The following is a 22,233-nucleotide window of genomic DNA, read 5'->3' as shown; positions in this document are numbered from 1 at the left end:
ATACAATAGCTTTCTAATATTCTGTTTGTCCGTGGACAGCAGCTTTTTTTTTTTAATGGCAAGTAAAACTATCACCATGGTAAGGATTGGCAAATTAGATGCGTCTGGGCTGGCGAATTTCACAACCATTTTGCAAGACTGATTGTAGGTGGAGCATACAGTAATAGTTGTAGGTAAGGTTGAACAAGCATTTTCGTTTTAGAGGGCTGCTTTCAGTTGCTCAGAATTTTGTCAAAGTTCTGCATTTCATATGAAAATTTAATGCAGGCTGGGGCAAGTTTTTTTAAAGTCTTAGGAAAAATGGTTCAGCCATTTTCAACATTGAAGAGTAGTAGAAATGTATTTTGGCAGAGACATGTTGCTGGTGTACCTTTTAGTGAAATTTTTTTCATTTGGCAGATTATAGCTGCTTAAAAATGTATGTTAAGTTTGGCTCCATTTTTTCTTCCTGTTGTGGAGTTTCCATTTCAGAGAAAAAGTTGGCAGTTAGCAGACTGTGTTCATTAAGTGCAAACTAATTCATACAGTGTAAAATGTGTTGGTGACCCAATTCCAGTGCTTGTGATGGCTAGAAACTGCAAGCCTTTTCTTCTCATGGGCAGAGAACAAAATGTCACCAGATGCCATGGTGAGGTTAAAAGAAATGAAAAGAAAAAGGAAGTGCAGTTCACATTTGCTATGCAAATGTGGCAAATGTTTGAGATGACCGAGCACTTGTTCTGTGTTTAATAGGGTTCCAATGTAAATCTAATAGTGGTGTGTCAGTAAAATAAAGGAAGTACATGGAAAACTAGGAGCCATACTTGAGACCAAATAAATCATTAAAATTTGCTGTAGCGAAAAGCCAGGCTTTGAAAGGGTTTGGACAGATGATGTAACAGACCTTTTCAGCTTCTAATTTCTCTGCTCCACCCTTAGGCTGATAGCATTCAGATTTGAAAGCTGTCAGAAAAATAAAAGTTATAAGTGTTTTTTTTAAATTTTGTTGCGGCTTTTTGAATAGTGGGTTTTGTCTCTCCCAGAAGTTCCATTTAAATATAAAATGGTTCTGAAAGTTCTGCCTGTCACAGCTGTAACATCAAGATTTTAAAAAATGGGAGTTGCTAGGTATTCAGAACGCTAGAAAATCAGGTCTTTTATTTAAGTGTTTACTAAGAAGCACAAATCCCCTTGACTTTCAAAGCCAATGGGACTTATTTCCTTAAGTTACTTAGGCATTTCTGAAGATCCCATCATTATTTTTGAAAGTCTTGTCTTTAAAGGTGTAAGTCCTTCCTAAATGATTTTTTCATACACTTCCACTAATGGCAGAGGTGTATCTTAATGGTATGATCAGAGCTAGACTTTCTCTAATCACCAGTGTTTAAGTGTCAGTGATAATACAAAGTATATTTATTTCCACTTTGAGTTGTCCTAATACACCATTCCACAAATGGAGGAAAGCATACACTTCTTAAAAGCAGTGAAATGTAAGTATAGATATTTCCCTCTTGATAAGAGCTGAAATTTATACCGCTTCTATGACTACAGCTTCAGTCTGCCATCTCTGCAATGTTTTTCTTCAAGAGGCTAAGAAGTGGTGCAGGGGTGTGTGTGTGTTTGTTTTAATTACTTTCATTACCTTACTGGAACTTATGTTCTTATGTTCACATTGATGACATTGACAAGCACTGATTTTAGTAATTTTCTTGTTTTTGATACTTAAGTTTTTTGTCCCAGAATATTTTTTTACTTGTATAAAAATATTGAAATATCTTTTTGCTACAGCACTATTTTGGGTTAGTTGATTTAATGTGGATATTTTTTAAATTCACTTATGTAGACTGCTTTTTGTAAGGATATGGACCATGATATGTCATATTTGTTTGAGGTATAAATATGTGTACATGATTATCTTACCTTGTATTGTTTAGCGGATTGCCTATGATTAACTTCTCCAAACCATATACAAGAAGTCAGTTTCTCTGAAGCCGAAGCACAATAAAAGATTAATGACATCAAAGGCTATAATTTATGCTTAGAGTAGTAATCAGAACATAGAGTACTTTCCAGCCACGTGTGTTCATTGTTTCAGCTGATGTGATTTATATAGTGAAATATGAGCCTCACTGATCTAAATGAATCTTGGACAATAAATGAGATTAGTGTGTATCAAGTTTCTGAAGGAATTGGTGTACACTGTTGTTGAATAGGAATTTTGAGCATTTAGTGTTAGTACAGCAAGTACCTCAAAATTAAAACCTGTTTCCTATCCAAAAAAGCATACAGAGTAACATGCCTTGGTAGTAATGGTCTGTTACTTTTGCAGTATTTTGAAAGTACTATAGTAGTCTGAGCTGAGATAAATGAAAATTTAATAAAACTGCCCCAGTGGAAATAAACTATTGTAGCTCTACATCTTATTTCCCCCCACCATTTTCATTTTTGACTTCATCATCCCTTAAAAAATAAATTATTGGATTTGAAAAGATCTGTTGTGGATGGGAAGGAAACAATGCAGTTTTCCTTATACAAAATAAATGGAACATATAGGGTTACTAAAGCTTCAGTTTGGCGAACTGCCAGACAGTTACATCATCCTGTAATCATTATCTGTTTCAGGCTCCTGATCTTCTGCTAAGAAATATTGCTTTTAGCTCCCCTTTCACTCCTTATTTATAATTTGATTTTCTTGGGGTACATTGTACTATATCTAATAGAGCAGCTTGTTGGATTCTTAACAACCAAAGAATGTTTTTTTGTCTAAATTAAAAATTAGGAATATCTATTCTAAAATACTTCTGCAACTCTGATACAGGATCTTTAGCTAATGTCAGTTTTGCACTCTTTACATGCTATTTATAACAAGCACACAAAACATTTATCAGAGGAGTCTGGTTGATACAGACAGATCAATGCATGTATTACATGTGATGGTATTCTGTTGCTTTTTTTTCCTCCCTAAACAAAATACTCTTCTAAACATTTTTATGTTTTGCATATAAAATGGCACAGTGTACTGGCAGGCAAAGTGCTTTGAATCCGTCTACCCCACTGCTGGGTGAGGTACTCCACAGAGAATGCAGTGGTGAGAGGTTTGTTGTTTTTGACAGCACCATTAGAAGCATGAAATCTTCTCTAAAGGACTGGCAGAGTCTTGTAATAAGGGCTATAGGAAATGACTGTACTGGGTGTGGAAGAAGAAACAGTCCAGATTAACACATGAGCTACCAAAATAGTTGAAAACAGAATGCAGGAAATGGCCTCATAAAATAGGCTAAACTATACTATACACTAAAAGGAAAATGGATGAATAATACAAAAACCCATTGTTTACAATGATAGTGTTGATCACTCTAAATAGAGATTCAAAAGGATCACAGAAATCTGAAGCATCCCATATCAAATGTCAAATTGCAAATATTAGTGCGTGATAAAACACTGCTAGTTAATATATAATAAACACAAGCTACAGTATACCAAGGAGCTGTTTGAATGTGTAGTATGCTGATATAATTATCTGCAAGTAAAATGGTCGGAGACACAAAGGTCATATTTATAGTTCCATATACCGTTAAAAGGGTACTGTCACGTCAAAATCACACTGTTGTCAAATAATTTTTCTTCAGGATTAACCCTTTAGAAGACTAAAATTGAATCTTTTTTCAAATCTATTTAATTGTACTCCCAATTAATCTTTTATTACTGTGTGAAATTTCTCTTTCATGCACACATGGCGCAAATTTGCACAGTCCCCTGTATTATGCTAAATCCATCCCTTAACCACTAGGCAAAACACAAAGCAATCCTGTGACTCATCTGCTGCTGCTGTTTTAACCACTGGCTGGAGTCAAGAACCTCAACCCCTTTGCATTCCTGCACTGGTGTTCTGACTGTCAGCACGCCACACCTCTAATCTCTCTTCCTCCTTCATTGGGTTATGCTGGGTTTGCATGGATTCTGGTAGAATATATGGAATTGGTCCCCTGGTGTATCTGCTGCTCAGCTACGTCAACTTCACCCATTGGGCGCACTGTTTTCTGGTAGTCATAGATTTTGTGCCACAGCAGAATAAAATCAGCCAATTGGTTTGAGGGGGCACACAGAGGTAGTTTACACTTAGTATATGTTTTGATTGCAGAGGTATGTATCTGTATAAATATTATACATATTTGATTGTATCCTTGTTCCTCCACTCATTGGATGTGTCTTATTCTTAGACCCAGTTTCTGCCAGCCACTCTGTGTGGGCAGATCCCCAAACCATCACAGAGCCCCATAGAAGTCACTGGGATTCTGTGCAGGTGCAAAGATCCACCTGCTTGAAGCATTTGCAGAGTTGGGACCTGGGATTATAAACACTTTAGAGAAGGCCCACACCTTCATTTGTTTGTACAACACCTAGCGCAGTGGGGCTCTGATTTCGATTGGGACCTTGAGTGTTATTGTAATATAAATGTTAAATAATATTTCTGTTCATGTCCTACTCTGCAAACTGAAGTGCTTTTCCCCACTTACTTTAAATGTGAATCAGTTTTACATCACCTGTGTATTCAGAGATGTGACTGTGTGTGTATACAGCATAAAATATAGATGCATGCTTTGTGTGTGTACATACATGTCTATAATGCTTATATATATGTCTTTTCATAAATATTAGGTATTGTCAGTGAGTTTTAACATTATCACACTGCATGTTTCCTAATTTCAAGCATGCTTAAAACTTTCACCAAGACTCCATTTCTTGTTTTCCTTTAAGGATCCTTACTTAGTCATGGTTACTTCTCACTTAAGCACCAGGATTGCATCCCACGTCTCCTGCACATTCGCAGTATCTGCCATTTCCTGCTTCCTTCCAGTGTCCCTAACCAGTTAAAGCAACCATCAGCCAGCTGTTCCCTGTAGTAATTTCACATACAAACTGTGTTTGGATTCACCTCACTCAGACCTTGCAACAACCATAACAATCCATCCCTGTCCAGCTACAAAAAACTCTCCATTCTTCCCCAAGCAACCAACTCTATAGCCCTATCCAGTTTCAGACTCCTTCCTCACTTCCAACAAAACCCTCCACCAACTTCACTCAATATCTACTACAAATCCATAGACTTACCTAACAAATTGTCCCACTCCTCCAAAAACCACCCTAATTTCCCCAATTTGTTTCACCACCCCAGCTGTACTTGCAGGAGAAGCCTACAAATGGTCTTTGTTAACCTAGGGGAGAAAAAAGTCTGTTTTCCCTCCCTGGTGAAGCAGTACAATAGTGGCTCTTCTTCCCATGGGAAGAGAGAATCAGACTTTTCTCACTATCCCACACAACCTTTGTAGGAAGATGGTTGAATATTATATTAGATTATTTTTTATTATTGAGCCAAAAAAGTTTTTTTTTAAATTTATTTCAATGCATTTGTAGCCAAACAATTGATTTTTTTCCCCATTTTATTCCTCAAAAAACATTTTTTTATTTTTTAGTGGAAATCTTTTATATTTTAAGTGTTGTTTAGCTGAAAAATCATTTTTCCCCCTTTTTTCCCCACAAACTATTTTTTCGTGCCACACCCATGGCCATTTTGGGAGAGGAGTCCTCTGGACCCTCTGTAGGCTTGTGATACATGAGGAATGTAATAGGCTGGTACAGTTCCAGTCAGACTGTTGGCATAGTAAAAAATCCACCAAAAAGGTGAGAGGGCCACAGTTTGTGTTACTCGGTTTTGTGGCTTCACTGCCCATTTATGCACATGTCTGGATGTTTATGGTTTCTATGTCTGGATTTCCAAGTTCCAGCGATATTGTATTTATTTTATTTAAAAATAATTTCATAAAGTTTCACACACCCTTTTATAAAAAAAGGTTACCGATAAGGTGTCTTATTAAGATTATATAAATGTTAAGGACTTTTGGTTATTTGATTACCATTCATATATAAGAGCCTGTTGTTTTTCCACTGTTAAAAATAAATAAAATTGCTAGCATACTGTACACGTTTACTGTGTAATGCATCACTGTCAATCACTTAGACATTGTGTCATGCTGTCCTGTTAATACACTTCATTGTTCTTCATAGGCATTTGGAGTTTTGCTTAAGAGAAAGGAATGTGAAACTATCAATTTTCTTATTTTAAATGCCTTTAAATTAACATGTACTTACTGTAATAAAATGGAATTGGGCACAGGGGCCTATTCAAATTAGAATGATAGTATAATATTCATGCCAGTAAGGTGCTACAGGCTATTAAAAGAAAATTTCACACACAGTAAACTTTTGGGTAATAGACTTGCCACTGAATTGTGACTATAAAGAGCACTTTCAGAACTGGAATGTTAGTATAAACATAATTTTATTATGAATTGTATTTATTTATACATATACAGGTTCTGTAGTGTGAACCACACAATTCACTTCCCCTGTTGTACATTTCTCTCATTTTCAGCTTAATATATTTTTTTCATTAATGGCTGAATAAAATCTGTGTTTTCTGAGGATCATTGCTATACATTTGGCAAAATAGTTTGGATGAAATCTTAAAAAAGGTTTCCTGAAAAATATATTGCAGTTAGCATGATAGGCACTTGGCTGGTTTGTTGATGAATGTTATAGGAAAACAATTAGAAAGGCTTCTGCTGTTAGTTGTCTCAAAATTTGGTATTCCTTGTTTCACTGACTTGTTTGAATATAACTTAAGGTCTGAATCTTTTGTGATACTGATCACTCTCCATTCTCATTGACCTCAAGTGGGAACAGTCAGCACCTCATAGGCAATGACCTGTACATAGTCTAGTGGGTGGGGGGGAGAGAGAGAGAGAGAGAGAGAGAGAGTGAGTGAGTGTGTGTGTGTGTGTGTGTGTGTGTGTCTGTCTGTCTGTCTAGAGGCTAAGGTGGATGTTAAGGAAATGGGCTTGTTTTAAGGTTCTCCTCATCTTCCTTGTTGGAGAAATACTGAATAAAAGTACCTTATCAGATTCCTACTATCTTATCAGAAAGTGTTCTTTGCTAAAATAATGTATTTTCAAAGGTAACGAGCAAATTAGAAAAACGTAGAGCTACAATTTAAAGGCTTGTTAATTGAGATACTGAAAATGTCTTTTATGCAGGGTAAGGTACACTTGTTTATTTTTACGAAAGAATCTCAAAAGAGTTTCTAGGCTGTTTTTTAAAAATCCTTATAAGCAACAGCACACTGTAATTCATGTTCTGCCTGTGGGGTGTGTGGGTGGGGTGTGTGTGTGTGTAGGACCATTTGTTAGATACTGTTTTGTTGCTACAGCAGCCTAGAGGAATTTCAAAGGATAAATTAATGAACAAATGGCTTTAATGCACTTTCCTTACAGTGTGCACTCCTCAGCATTTAAGCTGCCAGAACACACCCTGAGGTGACACCAGCATTACATATTGATCTTTTTGTGAAAGATACTTTGCTTTTTCTGTTCTACAATGTAGGATGTACCTTAATTATTCCTAAAAGGGTTAGACTCTTGTGAAATATTTGCAACTGAAACTTTTGTCTAAAAATAATGTGGAGTTTGTACATTTGCACTGTGGATTTACACTGCTTGTGCTCAGTCTTAAGGTGCATTTTGTTATATTTCCTACTTTAGGAAATGGATTTATTAACTCTCGAGCTTCTCCAAGCCTGCTAGGAACCACTGGTGGTGGGAATGGATTAGGCAAAGTTATGCCTACAAAGTCTCCGCCTCCACCCGGAGGAGGTAATCTTGGAATGAACAATCGCAAACCAGACCTTCGTGTTGTCATCCCACCTTCCAGCAAGGGCATGATGCCTCCATTGGTAAGTTGGGCTATTCATTCTATAGTATACAATATACAGTATGCCCAAGAGGTGCAAAAGGAGTGCTGCTGAAAGCAAAACTCTAATATGTGTTCATTTGCATTCAGACAAATGATCTCAGGCATTCTGGAGATGGCACCTTAGAAACACGCCTGTAGTAGTAGACTTGTCTAATAAAAGAACACAACTCAAGTGCAGATTGCCATCTTGGACAGTATTAGCAAAAAAAGGGGGAGAAGATATTCTTTCTTTCACTGGACTAATAAATACAGAATAATGAGCGGACCTACATTGGGTTATTTACGTTGCTATATTGGAGACTTTGGTTTGGTTTCTTGTCCTGATTGCAATCTTCCTCCATTGTGCTAGGACTGAGGGTTTTAGTGGTTTGGTTTCTGGGGGGTGAGAGAAGAGTTTATTGTACCACTCAGCAATGGCAACTTTTGCTGATTACTGAGCTGAGAGGCCTCGATGTAGAGTTCTGTCCGGTTCTCCCAGGTTGCAGTGTTGGTGAGTTGTGACATGTGGCTCAGAAAAAAATGATTATGTGGGAGGAACCTTCATTTTGTTTAGCGTGTTAGTACAATAGCCATTCACTCCCCATATTTGAAGTTAAAATCTTGAATGAGGACACAAGAATGAATGGTGGTCTCATCGTTTGTGCATCTCACAAAACCATTATGCCTTTCAGCACATCAACAATGTTTGTTCAACCTACCTCTAGATATAGCAGAGGGTATTGCAGGTCAGACCTGAGGTTGGCACGGCTCTCTCTGGAAGTCTTATCCAGCTTCTACTTCAACCTTGTGTGGCTGAAGTTATTGATATTAGTCGCTATATTTTATGTGCAAACTCATAATCATTTAAGTACCGTATATACTTGTGCATAAGCCAAATATTTTTGGTAAAAAAAATGACGCATCAAAGAGTGGGGGTTGGCTTATAAACGGGTCTACACCAAAATTTGATGATTTTAAACTCTATGGAATCATTGAATTGAATATCTAATACAGGGATCGACAACCTTTGGCACACAGCCCACCAGGGTAAGCCCCCTGGTGGGCCGGGCTGGTTTGTTTACCTGCCCCGTCCGCAGGTTCGGCCGATCACGGCTCCCACTGGCCGCAGTTCACTGCTCCAGGCCAATGGGGGCATCAGGAAGTGACGGCCAGCAGATCCCTCAGCCTGTGCAGCTTCCCACCGTGGGCCAAAGGTTGCTGATCCCTGATCTAATACATTGTAGTTTTGTTTACCTGGAGCTTCTGCAGGCCTGGAGCCCCTCAGCTACCTGTGGCCGTGGTTCCCATTGGCTGGGAATGGTGAACCACAGCCACAGGCCGGCAGACGCTCCAAGTAAACAAAACGTCCTGACCCACCAGCAGCTTACCCTGACGGGCCGGGAGCCAAAATTTGCCAACCCCTAAAATATAGGGTCGGCTTATGAAAGGGTCATACAGTTTTTGCTATTATTACCTATCCATTTTGGGGGGTCGGTTTATAAACGAACGGGCTAATGAACGAGTATATACGGTACATATATTCAGTTTATGAATCCTCCCCTATATGGAAGTAGCCAAAAGGAGTATAGGATGTAAACAGTATAAGCATTCTTTATACAATATTTACTCATTTATTTTTAAGATTCCACAAGTGTTTACATTTGCTATTGATGGTAGAGCTAAATCACACAAAATCAACGTAAGTAGTCAGAGTCCTAATTAAAGAAGTTCTTTAACACCTTTATTAAAATGTTTGAGGTTTTTCTAAAAATGCACAGATTATAGAGCACATTCATAAAGAAATATGTTGCTAATTCTTAATGTGAAACTTGTGCTTTAAATTATTTTGAAAAATGAATATGGGGGAAATATTTTAAAAAGCAATTTTAATGTTCTCTCCTTAAATTCTCTCTCTCTCTCTGTCTGGTGGAGAGGGGAGAGAAGTAAAGAGTAGAGATGTCTAGATGTCATGGTGATTGGTGCACTAAAAATACGTGCCTATGCAGTTGACTTTCATCTGATCAGTTCAACCATAATAGAACCGATGTGCACCTGTGTCCATATATGATGTCTGTGAATACTTGTGCCCTTGCTCTTGCTAGTTCAGCCAATGCTAATTTTCAGTTGTGAACACAACTTTTGCCACCGTATTTATTCCTGCATCAAAACACTCTTTTGATTTATTGACCCAAAGTGTATACAGTAAGTATATGATCACATACTTTGTAATGATTACATAATAGCATGATAAATTCAAAATATTAACAAACCGATAAAATCCTGAAGCACAAACATGACTTTTTATTTTATTTTTGAAAGCAATGCTTTTCTTAGTAACTGTATTATCCCTCTTGTTTGCTGAATACAGTCGGAGGAGGATGAATTGGAGTTGGTGAGTTTGGGTTCCTGCTTGATGAGTGAAGAAAGCTTAAGTCATACTATGTGGTCTCAGTTATACCAATGTTCCCTTTGTGGCAGAGAAGTGTACTTGTTTTATCGAAATAAAAAAACCCACAAATTGAAAAGTGCAAATACAACCAAAGTCTAGCATTCTCCATTTATAACTTTTATGAAACAGTTTTTTCATTTTTCTTAGAGGGAACATTGGAACAGAGCTTTACTCAGTAACTGTCCATGCACACAGGGTACTTGTTCTGATGGAGTAGAGTGTTAAATGCCTTATATAGTCCCCAAAATTATGGAAATATTTTTAGAAAATTACTTCACTCCTGAAGTTCCTCAAATTGTAACACACGCTGTGTGTTATTTCTCCTCCTTTCACTGAGATTACATCATTGTTGGTGAGGTCACCTTTTTACAGAGTTGGATATATTTCATGCTTTATGAGATGATTAAACCACAAAGGAGGGTTCCCTGTTTACCACAAGGAATATGGAATTGCAAACTAATTATTTTACCTTTTTCAACTGGAAATATGTTCTGTTTTTGAAAGGAAATTGATGTTTTTCAGAAAACATGATATCTTTTGGTGTTCACTGTGGAAAATAAATGTAAGACAAAAAATAACTTGACTCATGAGAGTTCTAGATTATTTTTCCAAGCAATATGCAAATGTTTTAGGTGTTATAGCACAACAGTAATTGCAGAAAATTCTGCATCAGAGTACAGTTGTAGATCAGCTTCAAGATCTTTATACACCTATGCTTTGATTTATTTGCACATGGACTTGTTGCTAATTTGAGGCTCTAATTGCATGAAAGCATGAAAATTGCTGTAGTTTCTTTATATTTTAAGTTGGTGAATGCATGCTGTTGGATGATATTTTACCTATATTGTTTTCCTAAATTTGAGCTGGAAAAAATTACTTTTGAAAATGAATACTTGAAGCTATCCAAAAAATTTGGTGGTTACAGGATGAGTTTAAATGTTCTAATTAACAGCTATTTAATTTGTTACTTTTTTTCTCAATGTTGTAGAAAAGCATCTGTTTTTCAATACAGAGAAATATGGGATTTAATTTAATCCATAAAATAGTTAACCAGGTCATTATATACATCTCAGTGATTGTAAGTCTTACTCAAAATCACTTTCATTATAGATGTGCTTATGTTCTTTAACTGTTAGAATTGCCATGTTCTTCTAATATAAATTGTTTGGAATCTACATATAGTATTCTGGAATATGAATAATGTAGGAAGAGCTTGCCCTCTAGTGGTTATAAAAATTTGACATGCCTATATAAACCTATTCAACCAACTGGAAAAAGCAAAATCTTCCTCAAACAAGACACTTTAAATTAGCAAATAAAGGACCCTGGGAATGCTACTTTATTCATTATATGGATTATATAATGAAATACATTCTGAAATACAGTTCCATATCCTAGCAGTAAACATTAAATTCTACATGACCAGAATCGAACACATTTACTAGATGGAAGGCAGAAGGGCTAGAGACCCTAGTTTATAGACTAATATAACTGTAACACTCTCCTTCCATTATCTCTATCAAATTATCCCCATCCAAAAATAAGGTTCTGAAAAATTTTATGACTGTCTGTAAAGCTTGGAATCCATAACTAAGACAAAAAGTAAAATTTGTCAGCAATCTTATATTTCCAAGTCACACATCCAAATCAAGTGCCCAGGTATAATTGTCTCTGAAAATAGCCCCAAATATCCCCCCAAACTCCCCTCAGGATATCTCTGAAACCTGGATAGTTTCCTAGTAGATGTCTCTAACTTTTCCATTATGTCAGGGGTCCCCAGCATGGTGCCCGTGGGTGCCATGGCGCCCACCGGGGCATCTAAGTGCGCCTGCATACTGGCCAGCAGACGAACATCTGCCGAAATGCCGCTGACAAGCTGCATCATCCAGAGGCGTTGCCACTGAAAGGCATTTCGGCGGCGACACCTCTGGATGCTGCTGCTTGTCGACGGCATTTTGGCGGCGACGCCTGTTGACGTTGCCACTTGTTGGCGGAATTTTGGCGGATGCTCATCTGCCGCCACGGTCCTCCATTGCTCGTCGTCTGGTGCCCGCCAGACAAAAAAGGTTGGGGACCACTGCATTACGTAGTAGTCCCAACTTTACAGGTTGTTATCCAAGAAACCTCTGGGAAAAGATCTGTTTTCTACAGACACAAAAATCTGGTCTAATAACATATCTTCATAAAAGATAAACCCAGTCTCTTACCGTAACAAAGAATGGGATTTTCAAAAGCACTTAAGTGACATACAAACACAAATCTCAGTGAAAATAAATGGGTTTTGCCCTCAAGTCACTGAAGTGCTTTTGAAAATTCCACCCTGAACCTACAGTATGTCCCTGCTTAACACAGACACCAACATAATCCCTAGAGTAGTAGTTACCAGACTCTTAGTCAAGCTGTCTCTAAGATTCAGACAAAATAGACATTCCTCGCACATGAATTAAACTTATTTGAACAAAGTTGTTCCTACAAGCAGTGGAGGAAGAAAAGGTTTTTGGAACAGGAAACAAGTTTGATCCTTCTTACTGGGCTGGCAAAATGATATGCCAGCAATGATTTCATACATTGAGTATCCACTATTATATAACCTATGCATTCAGTCTCCATCATCACTACTAATGGTATAATTTCATCTTTGAATGCCACCTTTTCTTTATCTTTTTAACATCACACTAAACCCCCAGATTTTGATCAGATATTGTACATTCTGAAGCATTAACATAACGCCCTTGGACTGTAAGCTTTCCCTGTGTTTTTGTGTTTAATGTAATAAGAATGGCTAGTAGAAGAATATAGTATATTTAAAATGGTAGCTATAGCGTGCCTTGTACTCTTCTTAAACTGTCAGCTACAATGTCCAGGTTGGTAGCTCTCAAATCAGCCCTCTTGGTTTTGATCTGCAGAGTTGCATAAACACAGCACTGTCTCTGTGTTCCATTCTTGTGAGAACAAGAATCATTTATATTTCTATAATGTGTGTTCTCTCAAGAACAGAGTGGAGAAGAAAATCAGAGAATCAGGGATAGTGAAATACCGATATGCCACCCTTGATCAGAAGAAAACAAAGTGGAGGGGTAGTGCTTTTGTTGTTGGCAGGTGCTTCAGCTAAGAAGTTGTGAAGCTGCTGTTCTGAGAGCAAATAAATATAATTTTTAAGTCTGGGAGTATTACTTATTTTTCTTTTAAAAAGCTAAAACTTAGGTCTGTTAACCTTAAATATTCCATTTAAAATTGAGTACATGATGGCAAGGAGAAGGGTGTTCAAATTCCTTAGGAAAAGTTAGGAATAAATCTTCTTTGAAAAGAAAAACAACAACATGGCCTATTCCTGTCACATCTGTGTTGACTTGGTTATTAAAAAAAAATTAAGGCTTCCTTGATAAAGAATATGGCATGCCAGTGATAGAGTGGCCTTGTTTTCTAAAAGGCATCCATCACAATGTTTAAGTAAAGCTTTTTGTATCAAATGTTTAGTATGGCAAATAGTTTTTAACTGCCTAATCTAAATTTGATGTTTGTCGCCAATTTTAGTTCAAGACTGTGGCACATAAAGTATTATTAAGATGGCCATAGAAGTTATTCACTTACAAATGGCAGGATAGTCAGAGCTTCTACAGTTTTGAGCTTAACTAATTTTCATATCAGAAGGAACAACCATTTTTTGTTAACACAAAAGGCATGTGCTTTGAAATATATGTGCAGTCTAATGAGTTCTCACAACCAGGGGAACCACAATATTATTCTACCACTAAAGTCTTGGCTACATTGAAGATTTAAGGGAACTCTCCCACTGTTGCTTTTCGGACAGGTGCAAGCAACAGTGGGAGCTCTAGGGTAAATTTTCAAAAGCGCCTGAAAGTCCCATTTTCAAATGTGGCTTAGGCACTTAGTATTCAACAAAAGTCAACGGGACTAAGTATAAGTCTCTTTTGAAAATGGGACTTACTCTCCTAAATCACTCCAGGCAGGGGCTTTTGAAAATTGTACACTCTAAAGGAGTGCATTTTCCTCTAAGTGCTATCACATTATTCAGATTGACATTAATGAAAGCTGCATGCGCAACAAGAGAATATACCCATAAGTCTAATGCATTAATTATACTCCTTTAAATTAGTCTAAAACAAATTAGTTTTTGGCCCTTTAAATGTTTTGTAGAAGAAAATCCATGACCATGAAAAAAGGAGATACTTTTCTCATCCCCAAAATAATGTGAAAAGGGACACGTTGTAATTTAATGTTACTTTTACATTAACACATTCTATTCATTGTTGTAATTGACTTCCACAAGACATGTTGTTTTGTGTTTAATCATTTACAGAATACCCAAAGGATAAGCAGTTCTCAGTCTACACAGCCTCTTGCTACCCCTGTGGTGTCTGTGACAACTCCAAGCTTGCCTCCACAGGGACTGGTGTATTCAGCCATGCCTACCACCTACAACACTGGTAAGTGTCATGTTTTTCTTTTTAACTTACCATTTACCTGATAAGTGCAGCTAAGGCTTTTATGATTCTGAATCTCAGAAGGTTTACATGTTTTAGACCCTTTATCTTACTTGAATATTTAATTTAGGTGAGGGCTCTTTCTTACTAGTTGAAAATTAGCCTTTGGTTTGTGAGGGGCGTTACTGATACAGAAACATACATCAGAAAGTAGTTTTTGGCAGAGACTTTGGTATTTGGATGTCAGTTGTACATGACTGAACACAGCAAGAGACTGAAATGAAATGTGACGTGTTTTCTATATCAATAGTGCCTGACCTGTTCAGTCTAAGGGCTGAAATATTATTTCCAAAACGTCAACAGGCAACAATCTATACTTTAGAGCATAGTGTCAGTTCTGTTCCATTTCCTCTGCTCCTTTCAGGCCATGTACATGGACTAGAAACTATTTGATCGTCTTGTGAGTGTAGACATACTCTTTGAGCCTTGAGGGCCACAGATTGGGATGGGGAGTGTCAGAGAGAGCAGGAAACTCACCAGGAAGAAATCAGGGGACATTTCCTCTTTCCTGTAGACTTACTGAGAGAACCCCTGAGAGAGCCTTAGGAAGTTCATCACATGCCTTAAGTGGTGTATTGAGTGGGTCCACCTAATCTTCAAACCACAGGTTAATCAGGGGCCATCTCACCCTAACTCCCTCCTGAGCCATAGAAGACTTATCCACGGACACCCTTAGCACGGTTCCTGTTAGCCAACCTGAGGATCACTGGGGCCCATAATTATCTCAGCCTTTAACCTCTGACCCACGGGTAGGCCTGCTAGTCCCCAGAAATCCATTTAATTAATTTATTTCTTACATTATAACATCCAGATACCTCAGTTAAGATTAAAATCCCATTGTATTGGCTACTGTACAAATAAGAGGCAGATGTTGTTGTATTTATTTGATGTAGTGAATGGGCCTGTGTAGTCAGACTATTGATATGAGACTTTCACTGTACGACTAAACAGTTGCAAATGATTTGGGGTTTATGAGCACAGAGAGCTCAGCTTGCTTTGTCACCCTGGCAAGTGCACTGTAAAATACATGCCAAAGTCTAAGCCATTAATTTGAAGTAAAGAACAGAAAACGAATAACCCAAAGCAATGCATGAAACATTTTAAAGTAAAAAAAATAAAATAAAAATTGAACAATGTCTTTTTTTAGAGAGTAGTTATTAGTACCTTGTTTTATGAAATAGTTCTTGTGAGGAAGGAAAGAATAGTTTTGTTGCCGGACCAGTACATTAGCTGTTGGGGTCTTTTATAGACAGGCAAAAGAGGAAGGAAAGAATGAGAGCAATAAAAAAATAAGAAGCAGGGAGATACAACTTTTTATTGACTGTGTGTGCATTGATCAATCACAAGTGGGCACTCTGGGCAGGTGGAATGGCTGCAACAGGTGCATTTCTGAGCCCTGGATTCCGTCCCTGAACTGGGATTCCATCTGGCTAGGTTTAGCTGGCCCCTTTCTTTCCACCAATCCTCCTCAGTCTGGACAGGGCTGGGTAGGCTGCTTTATCCCATTGTGTTGGTGCTGATGATCTTAGAATCGTGGCAGAAGCCAAGTGAGTGGTAGGACAGGAAGAAGATAGTAGGGGGAACAGAAAGCAGTGTACAAGGAAAAGGGAAGGTAGAATAGGGGTCTTGTATGTATTAATCTGGGATTTGTGCTAGTCCAGCATAGATGATCCAGTGTCCTTACTAGTGGTTTGAGGTCTGGAGATCTGACTTCCCTTGAGGTTTACAAATAAAGGGTGGAACTTCTGGAGCAAAGCAAAGGCCTTTCAGGCTTTCCTAAGGAAACCCTCAGGAGTCCATGTTCCCCAAATCCCTGTTTTAAGAGTCCCACAAGGTGTCATGGTTGGAATAGGTCATTCCTTCATTGTTACTCTTCCAACTAAGTCTAAATTTTGACACAGTTTTGGCCATTGTTTTTTTGGTTTTTAAATCCCCTTGTTTGCAAATTACAACTTCAGCACAGTCCTTGAGTTGTATTAGTATCCCGCTTCTGTCTATATAAATGCAGCTGTTGTCTTTTTTTCCACAGCCTTTTTCTGTTAACATAATTGATGCTCAGGGTTCATACAGATAACACAAAACAATCCCTGCTTTGAAGTGCTTAGTCTGTTTTGGCTCACTCAGGAGATGTAACTTGAAAGTGACTCTGTTTTTGTTAATAGTAGTAGTAGTAGTACATATTTATATTATGGCAGTGCCTTAAAGGTTCTAAGCACTGTACAAACGGAGAGAGACAATCCCTGCCCTGAAGGCCATAACAATTTGAAGATATATACAAAGAATAGAGCAGTGTTTCCCAAACTTGGGATGCCGCTTGTGTAGGGAAAGCCCCTGGTGGGCCAGGCCAGTTTGTTTACCTGCCATGTCCGCAGGTCCGGCCAATCGTGGCTCCCACTGGCCGCGGTTCGCTGCTCCAGGACAATGGGAGCTGCTGGAAGTGGCGTGGGCCAACGGACATACTGGCCGCCGCTTCCAGCAGCTCCCATTGTCCAGGAGTGATGAACCGCGGCCAGTGGGAGCTGCGATCAGCCGGACCTGCGGACGTGGCAGGTAAACAAGCCGGCCCAGCCCACCAGGGGCTTTCCCTACACAAGCGGCATCCCAAGTTTGGGAAACACTGGAATAGAGGATGGGGATGAAACATACAGTCAAATGAGTATGGTAAATAATTGGCACTGCTTTGTTTGATACGTCTCTTGTGTTCTCTGACTTGTTGTAATATTATTTTAACTCTGAATTTTCTGGTTGTGTAATGTTTTTAACGTGCATGTGTTTGAAAAGTAGTATGCAGTCAAACCAATATCATGTGCCTACAACCTGAACTTCACCTTAGTTTTCTTGTGTGGGATTTATAAGTGTGTGTTTGATGTGAAATGGGTATAATATTTCTGAGGGGAAGAAAAAGATGGTTATCTGATATATGTGGTACTTGTACCATCTGTAACTTATTTCTAACAGGAAAATTTTGTTCTTAAACCTTAAACTGGTATAATCTTTCTGGATGTGAATGTTGCATGAGGATGGTATCTCAAGCCATCAGTTCCTCAGAAGATCAGTTAGAGACACATGGTAGCCACGCTTGAACAGCGCAAACACATCTCACAAACACAGAAATTCTATTCTTGCCCTCTGTGACAGTTGCTACAAAAAGACCTAAGCTTTAATGGAACCTCATGTCTATAGTAAAACTTCCTTCACTGTATGAACATTCTCTGTATCAGCATAGCTTTTCCATATCACATCAGACCATTGGTTTATAAAACCAGGCTTCCTGCCTTGAGCAGTAGCAGATATCTGACTATTTAGGCACGGTAAATAAAATCAGTGCACCTACCTAAATGTGCCGTTATATACATGGTGGAGGGAACAGAGTTCTTTCCTGACCCTTGTCATCAATCACCTTATGACTGAAGCATAAGATGTTACTATGCATTATCATAAATATTGTTTCTTTGCAATTTCAGTTTATTTTCCTACAAGTTTTCATCCCAGACTCTGATATTAAAGAAATCCCTCTGGGGATCCATGATGCAGAGCAGCACACCCATCTCAAACATTTACCTTAATTCTAGTCCCAGCTTGTTAGAGGTCTAAATCCTTTGAGTTTTATTGAGTGCAAATATATCTTGCTGACTGGAGATTGAATTCAGTGGATAAGAGGAATAAAGCTGTCAAAAAGAAGAGATTCTCTTTACCCTTGTAAGAGGACTCTGAATTTATCAGTGTGTGAAAAATTCGCCAGAAATTGACAGTCTTATCCATGCAGACAGATTTCAGTGCTAATGAGGCGCCTTGCAGAGTCATTGTGATGAAAAACTGGCAATTAAGAAAAAAGAAATGCACAAATAGCTGTTTAGTTTGTTCAGCTATGAAACTCCCTTCTTCTGTACCTCATAGAAGGATCTCATTGCAACAGTCTCCCTGGCTTTGCATGTTGAGAGTTGCCGTTGAAGTAGCAAAGAATCCTGTGGCACCTTATAGACTAACAGACGTTTTGGAGCATGAGCCTTCGTGGGTGAATACCCACTGCGAATCACAGCCTGAGCAAACCTCCTACAGCCTGAGTAGCCCTCCTACAGCAGGGCTAGGGTTATGTCCTTTTTAAAGATGTTAAAAAAATGTAATCCAACTAGGGATATGCTTCTTTGTAAGCCACCAGAAGGGCCGTGTTTCTGAGACCTTAAAACCCCAGGCCCAATGTCATGGGCTATGCAGAAATGCCCCCTCAGAAGGTTACAGATTAAAATCTTGAGAGGAGGTGTATCCTCCTCCCCCTTCCAAGCACATTTAGATCCTTTCACGTGGTGTCCTCTTGGTTGGTCAGTATGCCTGCATCTCTGGTAACTCCCCAACCAACCCTAAGCTTTCACTGCAATAATGTAGGGCATACCATGTTTAAGATTTCTACTGTGTGAGACACTGGAACTCTCGACTCATGTAGCACGTTATTCTTCACCTAGCAGCACCTCTGAGTATGTATGAATTGCATCAGTGCAACGGACTGGAAATCTAACAAAAGATTAATACAAATGTGAACCCTTTTAAATCAGGAAGTACTTGGAGATTGTCAGTGCACATTTTTCTAGAATCCAGACACTGCTTTCAGATTTGGACCTCTTGGCATTTAGTGATGCTTCTGGGTGTGAAGGAGAAAGTTGTTGAGAAGGAAGTTTCAGAGGTCTGAAGAGATTGTAATGTCCTTTGGGGACATGGATGGGACACGGTGATGGCTCTCCTCCTTACCTTTTAGATACAGGATGGATGTTTCCTTCTCTGAAGAGACATAGGGACAGAGGGTCATATTCACAATGTGTTCCACAGTTTATGTAGCTGGACAATCCTTACAAATTGGTGTCTTCACAATTCAGCCCCTAAGATCATGGCTGCAGATCAAGTCTAACTTCCTGTGCAGACAGAGCTTAGAGATCAACCTGTGTGCAAAAGAGCTATTTCTAGTTAGTTAACTTGGATGTCTTGTTGCCTTTGTTGAGCAGCATTTTACCTTGAGAATATGTCCGGACTCATACAGTTGGAACTTTGGCACCAGTGGTAGCTGAAATTTCACTCTGCCTCAGAAGATGAGATTTTCAAAGTTACAACATGGAATATCTCCACATTTCACAGAACATTAATGTAACAATAGTATCATGGAAGATAGCTATTACATGTTTAAATCTGTATCTCCTTTTGTCCAATATAGAATCCACAATAATAAAATCCAACCTTCTTTTCCTTTATCTGTATGCAAATAGCAATCTAATGCCCCATTGAAGGGTATGTATAAGTACCTGCACAGATAAGCATACTCTTTCACCACCAGTCGGGTATTAATCACATATAGCTATAAATCTAATACAGAATGTCTCTAGAATTTACAGTCCAAAAATTACTACTACTAAGCTTTTCTGAATGTGGTCATGTTAGTAGATTATAACATTTGGGAGTACTTTTACTCTATAAGAGATACTCAGGCCTGGATTTAAAAGAGACAAATTGTGCAGTAAGTGTGTGATTTACATCTTCCAAGGCATATACAGTGTATCAGCTGTTGCACCCTGAAGGGACAAGTTCTTAACTGACAGAATGTTAGTGCAGGCTCTAGAGTCAAAATCCATACCCCACTTGGTCTACAAATCATAGTTACAGGGCTGCTGCTCTGACCCCTTTTCTGGCCTCTCTGAGTGCACCCCCTTAGGTATGAGGCCTTGTGTCTTTAACTCACTAGGGTAGAGTCACATGATCCTTCCACTTTTAGAGCAGGTCCTGGGCTACAGCATGCCTACAGTAACACAGTCTGACTGGGTTCAGGTACCTGCAGAAGCTGTGACTAGCACTGAATACTGTGTCCCTTAACAGCCGGAACAAAGCCTAATAAGAGAAAAGGGGTTTAAAACAATAAAAAGTCTACATGCATGTCTGTCTAACCATGTTCTTGGGGAGGGACCCCAGTAAGTCTAATTTATGGGTTCTCCTTCGTTCTCGCTCTCTCTGAGTGTGTGCAACTCCAGGCCTAAATCCTTTTCTCTTGAATTTTCTGAGCCTGGAGGACTCAGCAGGGATCGGGAATAGCAACTAAATTCAGTAGCAGTTGGTGTTTGCTGAGAGGCTGTTTGTCCTCCTCCTTGCCTGCATGTAGACCAGGAGTCGGCAACCTTTCACAAGTGCTGTGCCGAGTCTTCATTTATTCACTTTAATTTAAGGTTCCGCGTGCCGGTAATACATTTTAACGTTTTTTGGAAGGTCTCTCTTTACAAGTCTATATATTATATCACTAAACCAGTGTTGTATTGTAAAATAAACAAGGTTTTAAAAATGTTTAAGAAGCTTCATTTAAAATTAAATTAAAATGTTGATCTTACGCCGCTGCCCTGCTCAGCCCACTGCTGGTCTGGGATTCTGTTCACCTAGGCCAGCAGCGGGCTGAGCAGGGCCTGCGTCCAGGACCCTGGCTGGCAAGGGTCTGGCAGCCAGAACCCCAGACCGGCAGCAGGCTGTGTGGGGCCGGGACCCCGGCTGGCAAGGGTCCGGCAGCCAGAACCCCAGACCGGCAGCGGGCTGTGTGAGGCCGGTGACTGGGACCCCGGCTGGCAAGGGGCTGGCAGCCAGAACCCCAGACCGGCAGCGGGCTGTGCGGGGCCGGGACTCCGGCTGGCAAGGGTCCGGCAGCCAGAACCCAAGACCAGCAGCGGGCTGTGTGAGGCTGGTGGCTGGGACCCCGGCTGGCAAGGGGCTGGCAGCCAGAACCCCAGACTGGCAGTGGGTTGTGCGGGGCCGGTGGCTGGGACCCCGGCTGGCAAGGGTCCAGCAGCCAGAACCCCAGACTGGCAGTGGGCTGTGCGGGGCTGGCGGCTGGGACCCCAGACCACTGCTCAGCCCACTGCCGCTCAGGGGTTCCATCCACCGGTTCCTGCCAGCCGGGATCCCGGCTGCCGGACCCACTCAGCCTGCTGCCGGTCTGGGGTTATGGCTCTGCCCACATACAGTGGGGACCTACCTTCTCCTTGGTTCTGGCCCATTCTCTTCCTCTCTGCACTGAGCTGAGGGTGGCAGTGCACTGAGCACAGGGTTGGGTGTGAAATATCTGGCCAGGAGCTAGAATGAGCGCGGACCCTGCGGCTTGCCATGCCGGGAGAGTGGGGCCATTTGCCCACCCCATGCGCACGCTTATGCTTCTGCTCCCTGCCTCCGCAGGGGGAGCGGAGGGCAGAGGAGAGCAGGCCAGGCTGGGCAGGATTTTTAATGGCATGCTGGAGTCCAGACAGGCAGTAGCGTGCCATTAAAAATCGGCTCGGGTGCTGTCTTTGGCACGCGTGCCATAGGTTGCCGACCCGTGATGTAGACAGACTCTTACTGAATTAATTCAGTATATGCATACAGTAAATAGCTTGACAACAATCAGGCAAGCAGAACATACAGTATTAATAAATTATTACAGTGCAGCTCCAAATCAGTCACACTAGACCGTGTAGTCCTAGAAAATATCTCATGAGAAATTGAACTATAAATAGTAAC

At 39.8% G+C, this 22,233-nt stretch overlaps 1 protein-coding gene across 13 annotated transcripts in view; it reads left to right on the top strand.

Annotated features, from left to right (window-relative positions):
* MEF2A (myocyte enhancer factor 2A) overlaps positions 1-22,233 on the top strand; it is a 175,846-nt gene that overhangs the window by 146,908 nt on the left and 6,705 nt on the right. For 10 of the 13 annotated variants that reach the window (XM_039491481.1, XM_039491482.1, XM_039491484.1 and 7 more), the window contains 3 exons: positions 7,578-7,768; positions 10,136-10,159; positions 14,538-14,664. In XM_039491481.1, the coding sequence (XP_039347415.1) occupies positions 7,578-7,768; positions 10,136-10,159; positions 14,538-14,664 (342 nt within the window). The remainder of the gene's footprint in view (positions 1-7,577; positions 7,769-10,135; positions 10,160-14,537; positions 14,665-22,233) is intronic. The other 3 variants (XM_039491488.1, XM_039491491.1, XM_039491493.1) reach the window with 1 other exon arrangement.

Source organism: Mauremys reevesii, linkage group 10, assembly GCF_016161935.1.
Source record: "Mauremys reevesii isolate NIE-2019 linkage group 10, ASM1616193v1, whole genome shotgun sequence".
NCBI classification, from domain to species: domain Eukaryota; kingdom Metazoa; phylum Chordata; order Testudines; family Geoemydidae; genus Mauremys; species Mauremys reevesii.
Note: the sequence above shows the minus strand (reverse complement) of the source record. Positions and strands in the feature narration are given on the sequence as shown.